The 16,625-nt window shown below is 37.7% G+C and overlaps 1 protein-coding gene across 3 annotated transcripts in view; it reads right to left on the reverse strand.

Annotated features, from left to right (window-relative positions):
* UGP2 (UDP-glucose pyrophosphorylase 2) overlaps nt 1–16,625 on the reverse strand; it is a 62,007-nt gene that overhangs the window by 31,395 nt on the left and 13,987 nt on the right. For all 3 annotated transcript variants that reach the window (XM_055401032.2, XM_055401031.2, XM_055401033.2), the window contains exons 2-3: nt 6,208–6,335; nt 5,263–5,370 (exon numbers count right to left, since the gene is read on the reverse strand). In XM_055401032.2, the coding sequence (XP_055257007.1) occupies nt 5,263–5,370; nt 6,208–6,321 (222 nt within the window). In that variant the 5' untranslated portion in view covers nt 6,322–6,335. The remainder of the gene's footprint in view (nt 1–5,262; nt 5,371–6,207; nt 6,336–16,625) is intronic.

A 16,625-nucleotide genomic window follows, 5' to 3' on the forward strand; every position in this document is an offset into this window, starting at 1 on the left:
AGTAAAACTTTCTACAGTTCATAACTTTTATAAATAAAATAAATTAAATGTACAGTGAATAAGTTCTCTGAAATATTTCAATATTTCTGCAGGTTTAGTAACATCGTAAAATACATTTCAACTAAAGTTCACAAATCTAAAAACCTGTTAGGCATTTTTAGGCGTTTTAAGTTGGAAATGAAGACCAATGTTACATCGTAATATGCCAATTACAAATAGTACTTCAAATAGCAAATACTACAGTTTGTCCCAAACTTTAAAAACTATTCATGAACTCAACACTGAACTATTGATGGCTATGAGAATTGTTTCCTAGCCTTTTTGAAAATTTCAACCCATTTACGTTTAAGGTAATTATTGATAAGTACGATCCCGTAGCCATTTTCTTTATTGCTTTGGGTTCAAGTTTATACACTCTTTCTGTGTTTCCTGTCTAGAGAAGATCCTTTAGCATTTGTTGGAGAGCTGGTTTGGTGATGCTGAATTCCCTCAGCTTTTGCTTGTCTGTAAAGCTTTTGATTTCTCCTTCATATTTGAATGAGATCCTTGCTGGGTATAGTAATCTGGGCTGTAGGGTATTTTCTTTCATCACTTTAAGTATGTCTTGCCACTCCCTTCTGGCCTGAAGAGTTTCTGTTGAAAGATCAGCTGTTATCCTTATGGGAATCCCCTTATGTGTTATTTGCTGCTTTTCCCTTGCTGCTTTTAATATTTGTTCTTTGTGTTTGATCTTTGTTAATTTGATTAATATGTGTCTTGGAGTATTTCGCCTTGGGTTTATCCTGTTGGGGACTCTCTGGGTTTCTTGGACTTGGGTGATTATTTCTTTCCCCATTTCAGGGAAGTTTTCAACTATTATCTCCTCAAGTATTCTCTCATGGTCTTTCTTTTTGTCTTCTTCTTCTGGGACTCCTATGATTCGAATGTTGGAGCGTTTAACATTGTCCCAGAGGTCTCTAATATTGTCCTCATTTAATTCGTTTTTCTTTTTTCCTCTCTGTTTCATTTATTTCTACAATTCTATCTTCTAGTTCGCTTATCCTGTCTTCTGCCTCTGTTATTCTACTGTTTGTTCCCTCCAGAGTGTTTCTGATCTCATCTATGGCATTATTCATTGTATATTGACTCTTTTTTATTTCTTCTAAGTCCTTATTAAATCTTTCTTCCATCTTCTCAATCCTTTTCTCCAGGTTATTTATCTGTAACTCCATTTTGCTTTCAAGATTTTGAATCATTTTCACCATCAAAATTTGAAATTCTTTATCAGGTAAATTCCCTATATCTCCTTCTTTTGTTTGTGTTGGTGGGCAATTATCTAGTTCCTTTACTTGCTGGGTATTTCTCTGCCTCTTCATCTTGCTTATATTGCTTTGCTTGGGGTGGCCTTTCCCTCTTCTTGCAGTTCGTGGAGTTCTCTTTATTATGTAGTTTCTTAGCTGTGTGTGGGGTTGGACGGGTGACTTGTCCGGGTTCCCTGGTTAGGGAAGCATGTGTCGGTGTTCTGGTGGGTGGAGCTGGATTTCTTCTCTCTCCTTTAGAAGACAATGGGCTGCTTTTCTGGGAGCCTGATGTCCTCTGCCAGTATTCAGAAGTTGTTTTGTGGACTTTACTCCACGTTCAAAAGTTCTTTTGATGAATTTGTAGGGGAGAAAGTGTTCTCACCGTCTTATCCCTCCGCCATCTTGTTCCTTCCTCCCCAGAACACTGGATTCTTATATTCCACTTGGTCGTGGAGTATCTCTTCACAGCTGCTCCAGCAAGGTGCAGCCGCTGTACCTTACCTTGGACGAGGGGTGTCTCCTCAAGGCCGCCCCTCCTGCCCCGAATGTGGATCAGCTCCTCTCGGCCCTCCGGTGCCCAAGCAGCCACCGCCTCCTGAACGTGGTACAGCTCCTCTCGGCCACCGCCCTAACCCTGGGAGCGGGGTAGCTCCAAAAAGTAGTCTTATCTATAATGTTATCATCTGAATTGAGAAAGGCATTTGAGTCTATTCCCAAATGTGCTGGATCTCATCTGATCTTGGAAGACAAGCAGGGTTGGGCCTAGTTAGTACTTGGATGGGAGAAAGGCATTTGAGGTCAGTTTTCTGGGACCAAAGAACTAAGGAAAACTACTGAAGATCTTCTAAAAATAAATACACTAAAATGGGGTCAACAAACTTTTTCCATAAAGAGTCATAAAGGAAGTATTTTGGGTTTTGTAAGCTGTATGGTCTTGATCACAAGTATTTAATTCTGCCATTGAAGTATTACAGCATCGTAATAGCCACAGACAATATGTAAAGAGTTAAGTGTGGTTGTGTTCTGATAAAACATTATTTACAAAACAAGGTGGCCAACTCTACTTAAAAATACAGATCCTCTGTTGTAACAATGTTTTTGTGCACACCTTTGTTGCAAGCATGACATGAGAAATGTCACTCTAAATGGCTATTCTCCCACAATAATTTCTTTTTAGTTAAGAAGGTAAAATATTATCTGCATTTAAAAAATAAAAACTTGTGTATACTATATAATGCTAAGGAAAACTGATCTCTATATAAACTCTATGAGCAGAGAGAAAAAAAGCTTGGGGAGAAGGAGGGGAGGGGAAAAGGGATGGAGCTGGAGGAGTATAGGGGAATCAAAGTGAATGAATATTAACCTACAATTTCTATTCTCAGAATTATTTGTGAAAGCTGGTAGTTAACATACAGAGTATATAAGACACACTTGTACCCTCAAGATATTTATGACATAGTTAAAAGAGCAAACTTGTTTTTTCCCTCTGCATTTCAAAACTGTAAACACAGGCATATGGGATTGTAAGCATTTCTTTTTTAAAATCTAGGCTTTATAAATAAAGACATATTTTTAATGGCGATTTACATTTTTATAAACAAAAAGAGAAAATATTTCATAAAATCATATTATACCCAGAATTCTATTCTCTATTCTTTTTTTTTCTGTATCAACCATGTTCACTGCAGGGGCATAGCCTCCTGAAAGGAGCTATTGATGGCACGGTGTTTGGAATGGTGGTGCTGAACTGGAAAAGGCCCTAGGTGGTTCTGACTCCTCTACTTGCTTCCTTCCTACTATGTATCATAATCTCTTAAAATATACAAAGGCAGATTTCTCTATTGGCAAAGCAGAATCTCGAATCATAAAGTATAGTGAAAGTAACAAATTTTGGGGTCTTCCTTCAAGGTAGGCTCTATCATCAAAAGGTTAAGTTTGTCTAAGGAGAAAAAAAAAATTCCAAGTCAGCAAGAATTTAGAATAAAACCACACCTTTATCCCTAGGTATGTCATTAATCAGAAAAGTGAGGCTATAACAACGAAGAATAAATTCCAAGCAAAAATATTAAGTATTTAAAGTGGAAAAATACATGTCTAAATTTTTTATTGTAATTTTAGGCCTGCTCCCAAACATTCTTTTTTTTAATCTGACTGAATTTACAACTAGATCCTTTTTAAAATTATGTAACCTATCCAAAGATTGCTCGAATTTTTTCAGGAGAAAATATGATTAATTCTACCACTTAAAAACAAAAAAATAAATCACAATACATTACTAGAGCAAAGGAAATCAAAGACTACAATATAAGACCATAAAAAAAAAAAGCATGCTGTAATTGACAAGCACTACAGACAAGGGAAATTTTAACTTTAACATCAAAAATGAGAGACTCCTCAAGGTGAACTCTTAGGTGGGATTTTTTTTTTTTTGCTTTGCTCTTTTTTTACCATGCGTATATAATTCATAATTTTTAAGTTTAATAACTGAAAGATGTTAAAGAGGTACTCTTTACCAGTAAACTATATTTAAGATTTTCTCATTTGAAAAAATATGAAGGACTTCATTAGCTTAATCCACCAGATATGGTATACAAGAGAATGTGTGCATGCTGAGTCATGTCTGAATCTTTTGCAAACCCATGAACTGTAGCCCTCCAGGCTCCTCTGCCCATGGAATTTTCCAGGCAGGAATATTGAAGTGGGTTGCCATTTCCTTCTCCTGGGGATCTTCTCGACCCAGGAAACAAACCTGAGTCTCTTGCATTGGCAGGCAGATTCTTTACCACTGTGCCAGCTGGGACACGCTATACAGATGAACACATGCAGTTATATTCCAATCAAACTTCACCAACACAAGCAGTGGTATAGCCTTCAGACAGTTTACCAAACTCCTGCTCAAAACAAACCTGTTTTTAAACCAGTATTAGATTATCTCTTATTACCTAACAGATAAACTATCTACATACAAATTATTCCACTCCATCATGTCTTTTCTACCTTTAGTGAAAACTGCCACAAGCAGTAGTGATCAAAATTGCTGGAAAGGAAAGAAAAGTCAATGTGTTAACCTAATCTGTCCCTGAAATAATCTCTTTGTTTAAATCAATCATTCACCTCAGGATACACGGTCTTTTGGCCTCAAAGACTAGTAGGAAGACAACACACACATACAAACCACTACTACTGATTAGGCCAGCTAAGTATCACAGCATGACAGAAATAACCACCAACTCAGCAAAATGTTTCATGGTCTAACATGTTTCCATATGTTTCCAAGTAGAGTCTCATAACAACCCTATAAAGTACAGAAAGCACTTGATATTATTCTCATTTTATATACAGCTCAAAAGCAGTAGATCTAGGAGTAGAACCTCTGAGACTATTGTACTACATCTCTTCAGAGCAGCTTTCTTCAAGGGGGCTGATGACAGAAGTGGAGGCATTAAGACTGAGCCTCAAAGAATGAGTAGGACTAACAGGTGAAGAGCCCATAGTGTTCCAAGGAAACAACATACACAAAAGACTAGAAGCAGGGAAATCCTATGTGTGTGAAGGGAATGCTGGGCTGGTTCAAGTAAAGCAGGTAAGGGAAATACAGTTAGAAATATGGGTTGAAAGCATGGGAAGAGCTCTGAGTAGCTGACTTCATGTCTGTACATGACCCTAAGGACAACGACAAATTAGATGCGTTGGAGAAAGAAGGAAGAGAACGTAATAAAGCTCTTAATCGTGTGTCTGAAAAAAAGAACTGCCTTGTACTAAATCATGTTAAGTTATGAGGTAGTGTTATAGGGAGATTAGACTTTCATAAATGCTCTGCAGGAAAGGATGGATGAATCTAACAAAGGAAAGTGGCAGAAGGCTATCTCTGTAGTTTCAAAGTCTGAAGCGATGGTTCCCATAGGTACCCTATACTACCCCACCCCCAAAAGTGACACCAGTGTTCTAAATTACATTTTCCTACATTTTATCTAAAACTTACCGAATCTTCCGGAGGTCTCTGGATTTTTCCCCAGTCCACAGAAGGTCCCTTTTCTTGCAAAAATCTGTGAAATAGCTTCCGAAATCCATCAAGGTCTTTTTTAGTGTGCTATGAGAACAGAAGTCATTGTTATAGCTAACGGAATGCTTAATATTTAATAAAAACAGACATATATTGTACATTTAAAATACCTTTCAGAGAAATTCTTAGAGCTTTAAAACATGCAGTACAGCAGAGACTTTTTTACACTCCTATTTAAAACTAGAGAAAGAAAGCTACTAGGAACCATACTTAACGGAATATAAGCAATCTCCCCATCTCCCACCAGTATCATGTCATCTGAATACCATTCGGTCTACTTGAATTCCAACTGGTTCTCGACATTTACTCACCAATATGGTTCCCTACTTCCTTTAAGTGCAAATTAATCTTCACCAAAAGAACAAGAAAGAACAAAAAACAGCTAACCTCAAAACGCTAAGTAGAAATTTAAATTTGAAAATGAAAAGGATAATCTGTTGATTTATAAGTAGGAAAGTAAACACTTGCCTTTTCTGGGAAACCTCTATCATAGCTGTCAGAGTAGCCCAGTTCTGTTAGAATAGGCTCTTTGGAAAAGGCATCCAGGATATAAGGCTGATAAATTAATTTCTCACAATTTTAACTGAACACTTATATCCATTTTGTCCACCCAAATGATATCAAAACACAGAAAAATAAATTGTAACTTTGTTCTGATTCTAACTTTAGAAACTCACCGGAATTTAAAATATTAAAAAGATAATGGTTTTATATTGAGCAAATACTGCAAATCCTTAATTATTAAGCAATCTTAATTTTTAAAATATTACATTCTGTAATTATTTCAGGCTAGATGATCAGTGGTAGCAATAACAACTCAGCATGTAGATGGATGAAAGCAAAAACATAGTGTAGGGTCCTTACTTCAAATTCATGTGATGGTGCTGTGGTGAGTATCTTTTCTAGTTCCTTCTTCACAGATAATTCTAGTTCTTGTCGAATGACTTCTTGGAACTGAGAAGCACCATCCTGAGACATTGCCTTGCTGAGATCTAAAACAAAAATGTAAAAACCACAAACTGAGAACTGACAGCCATTCAAACAGCTGGTAAACCACAACCAATTGATTTCTGGTGTGCCAGTTAAATGAAAAGGGCTCAATTCTCTGGTCCCATCAACCTCCAGGAGGATTTTAGCATTGTCAACTACTTATGACCTGATAATCATACTGGCTCAAATTTGACTGTCCAGTATATCTATATGCTTTATGAATGTATCTAAAATGCTAAAAGATGAAGTAGGTGAAAGAAAAAGGTATAATCTTCATTTGAGCATATATTAAATTGTTCCATTTCTATTAATGTTTCTGTCCTAGCCATCAAAGCTGGAGACAAATGAGAACATTCAGAATAACATTCAGTTCAGTTCAGTCACTCAGTCTTGTCCAACTCTTTGTGACCCCATGAACTTCAGCACAAAAGGTCTCCCTGTCCATCACCAACTCCCGGAGTTTACTCAAACTCGTGTCCATTGAGTTGGTGATGCCATCGAATCATCTCATCCTCTGTTGTCCCCTTCTTCCACCTTCAATCTTTCCCACCATCAGTGTCTTCTCAAATGAGTCAGTTCTTCACATCAGGTGGCCAAAGAATTGGAGTTTCAACTTCAACATCAGTCCTTCCAATGAACACTCAGAACTGATCTCCTTTAGGATGGACTGGTTGGATCTCCTTGCAGTCCAAGGGACTCTTGAGAGTCTTCGCAAGCATCACAGTTCAAAACCATCAGTTCTTTGGTGCTCAGCTTTCTTTATAGTCCAACTCTCACATCCATACATGACCACTGGAAAAACCATAGTCTTGACCTTTCTTGGCAAACTAATGTCTCTTTTTTTTAATATGCTGTCTAGGTTGGTCATAACTTTCCATCCAAGAAGTAAGCATTTTTTAATTTCATCACTGCAATCACCATCTGCAGTGATTTTGGAGCCCCCCAAAAATAAAGTCTGACACTGTTTCCACTGTTTCCCAATCTATTTGTCATGAAGTTATGGGACCAGATGCCATGATCTTAGTTTTCTGAATGCTGAGCTTTAAGCCAACTTTTCCACTCTCATCAAAAGGCTCTTTAGCTCTTCTTCACTTTCCACCATAAGGGTGGTGTTATCTGCATATCTGAGGTTATTGATATTTCTCCCAGCAATCTTGATTCCAGCTTGTGCTTCCTCCAGCCCAGCATTTCTCATGATGTACTCTGCATATAAGTTAAATAAGCAGGGTGATAATATACAGCCTTGACGTACTCCTTTCCCAATTTGGAACCAGTCTGTTGTTTCATGTCCAGTTCTAACTGTTGCTTCCTGACCTGCATACAGGTTCCTCAAGAGGCAGGTCAGGTGGTCTGGTATTCCCATCTCTTGAATTTTCCACAGTTTATTGTGATCCACACAGTCAAAGGCTTTGGCATAGTCAATAAAGCAGAAACATGTTTTCCTGGAACTCTCTCACCACTTTTTGATGATCCAGCAGATGTTGGCAATTTGATCTCTGGTTCCTCTGCCTTTTCTAAATCCAGCTTGAACATCTGGAAGTTCACGGTTCACGTACTGCTAAAGCCTAGCTTGGAGAATTTTGAGCATTACTTTACTAGCATGTGAGATGAGTGCAACTGTGTAATAGTCTGAGCATTCTTTGGCATTGCCTTTCTTAGGGATTGGAATGAAGACTGACCTTTTCCAGTCCTGTGGCCACTGCTGAGTTTTCCAAATGTGCTGGCATATTGAGTGCAGCACTTTCACAGCATCATCTTTAAGGATTTGAAAGAGCTCAATTGGAATTCCATCACCTTCACTAGCTTTGTTCGTAGTGATGCTTCCTAAGGCCCACTTGACTTCACATTCCAGGATGTCTGGCTCTAGGTGAGTGATCACACCATCGTGATTATCTGGGTAGTGAAGATCTTTTTTGTACAATTCTTCTGTGTATTCTTGCCACCTCTTCTTAATATCTTCTGCTTCCGTTAGGTCCGTACCATTTCTGTCCTTTATTGAGCCCATCTTTGCATGAAATGTCCCACTGGTAACATTAATAAGGGCTTATCGTGTGGAATATGTCCTTATGGAACTGCTGCCTCATAAGAGAGCTAAAGGGTTTGGCAACTGAAACAAAAGACTCCTTCCTCCAGGCCAGATGAAAAATTTAAGGATTCCTTTCCATTTTAGAAAGGGGGTCACTTCAGTTTATATTCTTCCCTAAAGAAGAACTCTTGAGAGATACTGGCAATTCCAAAGTGCCTCCACTTGCCTGGTATAAAAATTTTCATTTTAAAAGAAGGGCACAGGACCGCCTCCCTGTTTCTAGCTCGTAATTAAACTTCTATGCCTATCTGTGTCGAACAAGACTATCAGGACTTTTGGCATAGCCAGGCACCTCTGTAACAGATGGATCTCACTAAAGGTGACAGAAATGTCTGTTAGGTGAAAACAAACAAAAATAGAAAAATACAGAAAAAGGAAACAACCCAGACCCAAGTACCTTGAAAGAAAGATACTAACACAGGCTGTTTTACATACTTCATTATCTAGACAGAAATTCTGTCTACTTCTTATAAATTAAGGAAGAGATTATTGTTCACGTCCCCCATCTTCAATACCTAACTCAGTCTTAAAAATGTGTTTTGAAGCTACATTTCATTGATAGCTAGTCAGTTCTAAAATGTTGGTTAATTTAGAAAAATCATATATCAATAGCTAAAAACACTGCTATCTGAGCAGAAGGAAACACACAGACAAAATTAAAGGCAAGATAATCAATATTTTAAAGATAGCTTTGAGAGCAGAAATTACATTACTTTTAACAATTAGTAAATATTTAACTCCTGAGGTGATTTAATGCAGACAGCCTCTCCTAAATACTGAAAAATGTTAACGAATGAGATATTTATCATAGCTCTTTCAAAAAAAGTTTATACACAATTTCCACCATGTTAAAATCTTTAAAAAAAAAAAAGAATTTGGTGAAAGCACACAATCTAATCCTAAAATAGTATATTCTAACTGTGCTCTTTCTAAAGGCTAAGTTTATGAACGCCAGTAAAACTACCAAAATGACTCAAACTGTGGTTCATGTGAGCTAAGAAACATCATAAGAAACACACACAGTTATGTTCCATAAACAAAGATATGTTTCAACTAGTAATTTGCAATTTGATTATAATCTATTAAAAATGATAATATGAATGAGCACACTAGTACAACTTTTTTTGAACATAAAGAGTTTAAGTGTTTTAAGGATAGGATAGAGTCACATAATTATAAAAATTACTTACAGAATTAAATTGATACTGTCTATATTTACAAATGCAGAGAACAGGTAACCATCTACATGTTGTACAAAATCAAATTAAAATTAAAAATGAATTAAAGCTTGAAAGATGAAGTAATTTACCAATTTTAAAATGCATACACAAAGACCTCTGACCTATACATGTTCGTTCAAACTGAACCAATGATGGAAAATACAAAAAGTGCAGCATTTCTAAAGACAGATATTTCTACCATAATTATTTTCTGTTAAAAGAATTTTTTCTGTTCTGTCTTTGGAGAACCTTTTTTTCCTCTAAGACAATCATCTTAAGAATGTTTTCAGGCACTACAATTTGTAACAATCAAAAAACAGTCTTCTAATGGGTCCACAGTATTCAAGAGATTAAAGTCCAATGCACTTCAGGGTTCAGCACTACTATCACTGTGACAGGTAACTAAAAACCCCTACAGAGCATTTTAAACTAGAGTTATTGTGACATCAACCATATATGTTATCCTCTGGCTAACTCAGCTGTAATTTAACGTTTGTCACAGGTTAAGTACCCCACTAACTCCCATATTAAATAAAAAGTGACTTGGAAGAAAAATCTACTAAATATAAAAACTCTAAAGAACACACGTATCATTTGATTCTATGTCACAGACTGATTAAAACAGATCAAGTTACTATAAAACAATTTTTTTCTTTTTTTTTTAAATTTTAATTGGAAGCTAATTACTTTACAATATTGTATTGGTTTTGCCATACACTTGACATGAATCCACCCCAGGTGTACATGTGTGCCCCATCCTGAACCCCCCTCCCGCCTCCCTCCCCATATCATCCCTCTGGGTCATCCCAGTGCACCAGCCCCGAGCATCCTGTATCATGCATCGAACCTGGACTGGTGATTCATTTTACATATGATAATATACATGTTTCAATGCCATTCTCCCAAATCATCCCACCCTCGCCCTCTCCCACAGAGTCCAAAAGACTGTTCTATACATCTGTGTCTCTTTTGCTGTCTCGCATACAGGGTTATCATTACCATCTTTCTAAATTCCATATATATGCGTTAGTATACTGTATTGGTGTTTTTCTTTCTGGCTTACTTCACTCTGTATAATAGGCTCCAGTTTCATCCACCTCATTAGAACTGATTCAAATGTATTCTTTTTAATTGCTGAGTAATACTCCATTGTGTATATGTACCAAAGCTTTCTTATCCATTCGTCTGCTGATGGACATCTAGGTTGCTTCCATGTCCTCGCTATTATAAACAGTGCTGTAATGAACACTGGAGTACATGTGTCTCTTTCAATTCTGGTTTCCCTAGTGTGTATGCCCAGGAGTGGGATTGCTGGGTCATATGGCAATTCTATTTCCAGGTTTTAAGGAATCTCCACACTGTTCTCCATAGTGCCTGTACTAGTTTGCATTCCCACCAACAGTGTAAGAGGGTTCCCTTTTCTCCACACCCTCTCCAGCATTTATTGCTTGTAGACTTTTGGATAGCAACCATTCTGACTGGCGTGAAATGGTACCTCATTGTGGTTTTGATTGGCATTTCTCTGATTATGAGTGATGTTGAGCATCTTTTCATGGTTTTGTTAGCCATGTTTATGTCTTCTTTGGAGAAATGTCTGTTTAGTTCTTTGGCCCATTTTTTGATTGGGTTGTTTATTTTTCTGGGATTGAGCTGCAGGAGTTGCTTGTATATTTTTGAGATTAATTGTCAGTTGCTTCATTTGCTATTCTTATCTCCCATTCTGAAGGCTGTCTTTTCACCTTGCTTATAGTTCCCTTTGCTGTGCAGAAGCTTTTGATTTTAATTAGGTCCCATTTGTTTATATTTGCTTTTATTTCCAATATTCTGGGAGGTGGGTCCTGGAGGATCCTGCTGTAATTTATGTCGGAGAGTGCTTTGCCTATGTTCTCCTCTAGGAGTTTTATAGTTTCTGGTCTTACATTTAGATCTTTAATCCATTTTGAGTTTATTTTGGTGTATGGTGTTAGGGAGTGTTCTAGTTTCATTCTTTTACAGGTGGTTGACCAGTTTTCCCAGCACCACTTCTTAAAGAGATTAGTTTTTTGTTAGACTCAAAAACATCTACAAGACTCTGCTTTGTTGAAGTTAGATCCTGAAGGCCAGCCTGCATAGTCACATTCCTCCAAATAATGACGGAAACATTTAACTTACTTTATATTTTGGGCAAATGCCAAAAGTGAGATAAAATTAAATTTAACTACAAAATCTGAGCTGTTTGAGACATGAGAAAATCCAGAAAACAGAAAAAAACAAAAACAAAACACCACACCAAACTTTAGAGACTCATCCTGCTGAACAATAGCCTATCAAAGTATGTGATTTAAGGTCAAAAATGCACAGAACCCACGTTACTATCCTCCCTTTCAAGCCTAGCAAAGAAAGACTGAAAGCCTCACATTTAATACTAAATAAATAAATACTTAAAAAAAAATACTACATGTGATCTTTGCCAGCTACAGTAGGTCCAACCTTCAGGAACAGATTCGAAGAAACCCAAACACAAAACTCAAACTTGAGTTGTGACAAATATTCCAAACCTTATTCCTCCTGTTCGTTTGATATGGCACCAAAAACAAATAAAGAACAATCTGCATTCCTTCTATCCCTCTACAAATCTGAACAGTTTTCACAATAGAAGAACCAACAAGTCCATTACCTCTCCCACCTCTTTCCACTGCTGTTTTCTTCCCTTTCTCTTGTGTGAGGTGTTACTACAAAGTTCTGATTTTAAGTTATTTAAGAAAGGGCTTTCAATGAATAAAGAATTTTCAAGAATAAGGAAGTGCGTTTAATCAAGAAGAATGTCTATTCTTAAGCACCTGGCACAGACTAAGAAGCACAGCACTAGAACCCATTTCCCTTTGCGTTGACCTCTTTTATCCATTCCTGAATTCTTTAAGAAAGATTTGGAGTTTCTGGTAGGAAAGGAAGTATAGAACTTAGAAGCTTTCTTGGACCTAACATTCTCAAGTTACACTTCTGGAAATGTCAGCTGTGTTTCTAATGGAAGGTCAATTAAAGAATCCACTGACTAATACAAACTAGAACCTCCTAAGATGTTTTGTCCCTCCTCACTTACTAACAATAGAGAATTGATCCCCCTCCACTTTAGATAGAGAACATTTTAGGGACAAAACACTTCATTACCTTACTCATAAAATCAAGACATTTTTAGAAATGAGAGAGAGCATTGAATCTACCCTCAACATTTTACAAATGAGGAAACTGAGGTTGATAAGTTAAATGACCTACCCAAGGTCACAGAGCAGGCTAATGCTGGAAACAAAGTCAGTTTATTCTGAGCCCAATTCCACCACAGTGAGGTAGAAATATCCTGCTCATTTCTTCCAACTACTCTGGCTCTCTCTAATCTTTGGCACAAAATCCCTAAGTAACATTCTTCTTCAAAAGCATTTCTATCAGAATGTCTTATTACAGAAAGCTCACATCAAACTGGGTTTACAAGTATTGTCTTAGTTGACTTAATGACAATTTAGCCAACTGAGGATAGAACAGGCAGTAGCTTTTTAGACACCTTTCCCCTACCTAAACTTCCTAACTTCTCCTTGTTCATGAGTACTAAGATTTCAACATCATGGACTTTTCCCTATTCAAGTGGTGCCAAAAAAGCAGGGAAGGGAGGAAAATGGGAGGAGGAAAGCAACAGAACTAATAAGTATGAGATCTTCAATCAAACAAATGATTGTTTTTGTTTCTTAATTCTGTTATTTCATTTTATCCATTTCAGCAACTAAGAAGTATACGTAATACCCTTCCCCTGACATTCTGATACTGACACAGACAAAACAACTTCACATTTCAAAGCAGAAAGCTAGCTTCACAAGGAGCAGGCCAGAGAGAACACCAAGAGCAAGGAAGGTGAGGAACCCTCCCTCCCAGGCCACCTCCTCTCACTCTGATCTAATTAGTCCTAACCTTCCTTGAAAATGCACAAGGAGAGGTACCCAAAGCCATAGAACTGGCGAGTTCACTTAAACCAGGAAATGACCTGAGATCCAAATAAGCATGAAACTCAAAGAATGCAGTGGCAACCAGAAATAAGCATGACTAAAGCTGAGGATGGGCTTCCTACGTGGCACTAGTATTAAAGAACCCACCTGACAATACAGTTTAGACCCAAGAGACACGGGTTTGATCTCTGGGTTGGGAAGATCCCCTGGAGGAGGGCATGGCAACCCACTCCAGTATTCGTGCCTGGAAAATCCCATGGGCAGAGGACCCTGGCAGGCTACAGTCCATGGGGTTGTACAGAGTCAGACACGACTGAAGGGACTTAGCATGCATGCACAAAGCTGAGGATATATGCTGACTAGATTTATGACCTATTAAAGCTAACCAGCCTCTCCTGGGCTCTTACTGCAGTCCTTTAAACTCAGCTGTTTGTGAATATTCCTCCTAAAAAAACTTTTCTTCGGTGGATTCAGCTACCCAGTATTATCCTACATCATCTCCTATCTCTTATTATAACCATGCTTCAATTTCCATAACTGGCTCCTCCTTTCTTCTCCTACTCTCTGGGTTTCTAAAGATTCTGTTCCCAGACTATTCCCCCCCCTCATTTGTTCCCTTATTGATTTCCTTACTGATAACTCCCAAATACATGCCTCTCATCCTGATCTTTTTGCCTGAGCTCCAGGTTAACATTCCCTACCACCTTCTAGACCTTTTGCACCTGGACACCCAGTTGGGGACCTCAAACTCAACCAAACTCATCATCTAAACTAAATTTATCTCCCTGCCCTGGCCTTCCATGGCATTGACATTCTGCTGGTCACTGGTAGGTGACCTAGAAACCTCAGTCACAGTTGGCTCGTCATTCCTTTTTCTTCATGGTACATCCAAATCCAATACCAAACTTAACTGAATCGCTACCATTCCATTCATTGCTTTTAATTCCTACTGCTGTGACCTTAATTTCACTCTCCTGGTAATGATGACAATAGTTTGCTAACTAGTCAACCCATCTGTCACTCTAATCTGGTGATACCAAGCAGAATGGATTTGTTCCCCTAAAACTGCAACTCTAATTATATCACTTCTCTTCTCCATTTGGTGGGATTTTCACTTGATGGAAAAGAAACACAAATTCCCGAGCCAGGCACATCTTAAAAAGCCAAGCTGAAGTACTTTTTTTGAGTAGCCAAAGCTAATGAAAGCGCTCAAGAAGAAAGCCTAAAGGTTCCAAGTTCCTGTTTCAATAGTACTTTTAAAACCTTAACATGCATACAGATCACCTGGAGGGCTTATTAAAACATAGATTTCTGGGCAAGTTCCCAGAGATTCTGATTCTGGGTCTAGTGTGAGGAGAACTTGCATTTCTAATAACTGAATGCTGCTACTATTGCCTTGAGTAGCTCTGATATAGATTATACTCCAATTATCTGAACATGTTTGTAGCAGCCATGCACGTCAATGGTCTTCCTACCCCAAAGCTACTCTGGTCATCTATTCTCTGTTTCAAGGCCTTCAATGATGGCACTAGGCCCAGACTGGTTGAAAGCCTTCCCAAGGATTGGTTTAAATGTGAAACATAAAATGATTCTGGCCAGTGAGCCTCAAAGATATAGTTTGCCAAAGGACTTTGGATAAATGCATTCCTCACTGAAAGAACAGAAACCTGAGAAAAATGAGTATGTGTCTACCCCTCACCTTGGGTTTCTTCTGATATTTAGTGACTGAAGAAAGCTGACCCAAGAATGAGGCAAACATACCTAAAAGGACAGAAGAAAGAAAAGACTGGTGGTGTCTTTGTACTGAATTAAACAACTCTGGACATCCCACTTCAAGTCTCTCATTTTTTTTAAAAGCCAACTGAGTCGGTATTTTTCTGCTGTATAAAATTAAAACCATCCTAACTACTGTAAGACTGTTCCAAAACACATATCTCAAGTGTCATTCAACGCTTTTAGAGAAGGGTGGGCAGAAATGAGGAGGAAAAAATAGAAATTAAAGGCCCAGTTGTGAATTCCAAAATCATAAGAATCATCCCAACAACTGGGAAACCTCTCTGATCTCTCAGCCCCCCAAAGCTTAAACTCTGTGTGACCTGAATAGCATCTGCTATTGTCGGGGGTGGCACTCCTAGAGTTCTAGGTAGTAAGTAGATTCTGAACATTCAAAGAGGTCCCCCTTTCTACCCTAACTCTGCTATGTGGAGGTTTTAATCTATACTGTATCAGACATATATCAAAAACCACCAAAATTAATTCTTTGCTGAGAAGCCTGTCTGTAGCACTGTAGTGGTTTGAATAGCCAATAATATATCATTTGTCAGTGTTTAGTTGAAATGTAAACTCGTCCTAGAAATCTTTCTAAACGAAGCACAGTTGCCCATCATGTTTTCACGTGGTAGATCCTTGAACCTCCCCTTTATGATATCATATTTTCTAGATTTATTCAATGTATATCTTACCCAGTAATATCGAAGAATATATCATATGTATTTTGTTCACCTCTGTAATCCCAATGTATTCTTAAAACAGAGCTAGAAACATAGCAGATTCTCAAGTAATGTTTATTAAATCAATGAGTCAGAGTCTATTATGATACAACTATGTCTGGGTTTAAAGATGTTAGGGCCCAGTCCAGCAGAGGTAGTACCTGGTAAGGTCAAAGAGACAGTATTCAAGAGCCATGATTTCCAGTCATGGAGAAGAAAGGCTAAGAAAAGTAGGGACAGTGTCTTGAGTACTTGAAGTCCCTAAGGTTTCTCAAGTAGAGGCTGATTTATCAGGCAGTTTCAAGGATGTGGTCAAAGAAATGTCAAACTTGTAGGCCTAGACAAAATGATCGTTAAATTTTTTTTCGTTATTATTGTGTATAAATGTCACTGTAATGTTTTCACTAACTTTAGAGATTAAACAAAAGTGGGTAATGTATATATTTTAGTTTAGCTTAATTCAGGAAAAATACAGAAAAATAAAGTCCATGTCATTCAATCACAAAGAAAAATCAATTAGTTGTTT

This window comes from Moschus berezovskii, chromosome 11 (genome assembly GCF_049115385.1).
Source record: "Moschus berezovskii isolate FMDL1 chromosome 11, NW_MosBer_1.0, whole genome shotgun sequence".
In the NCBI taxonomy this organism is placed as follows: domain Eukaryota; kingdom Metazoa; phylum Chordata; class Mammalia; order Artiodactyla; family Moschidae; genus Moschus; species Moschus berezovskii.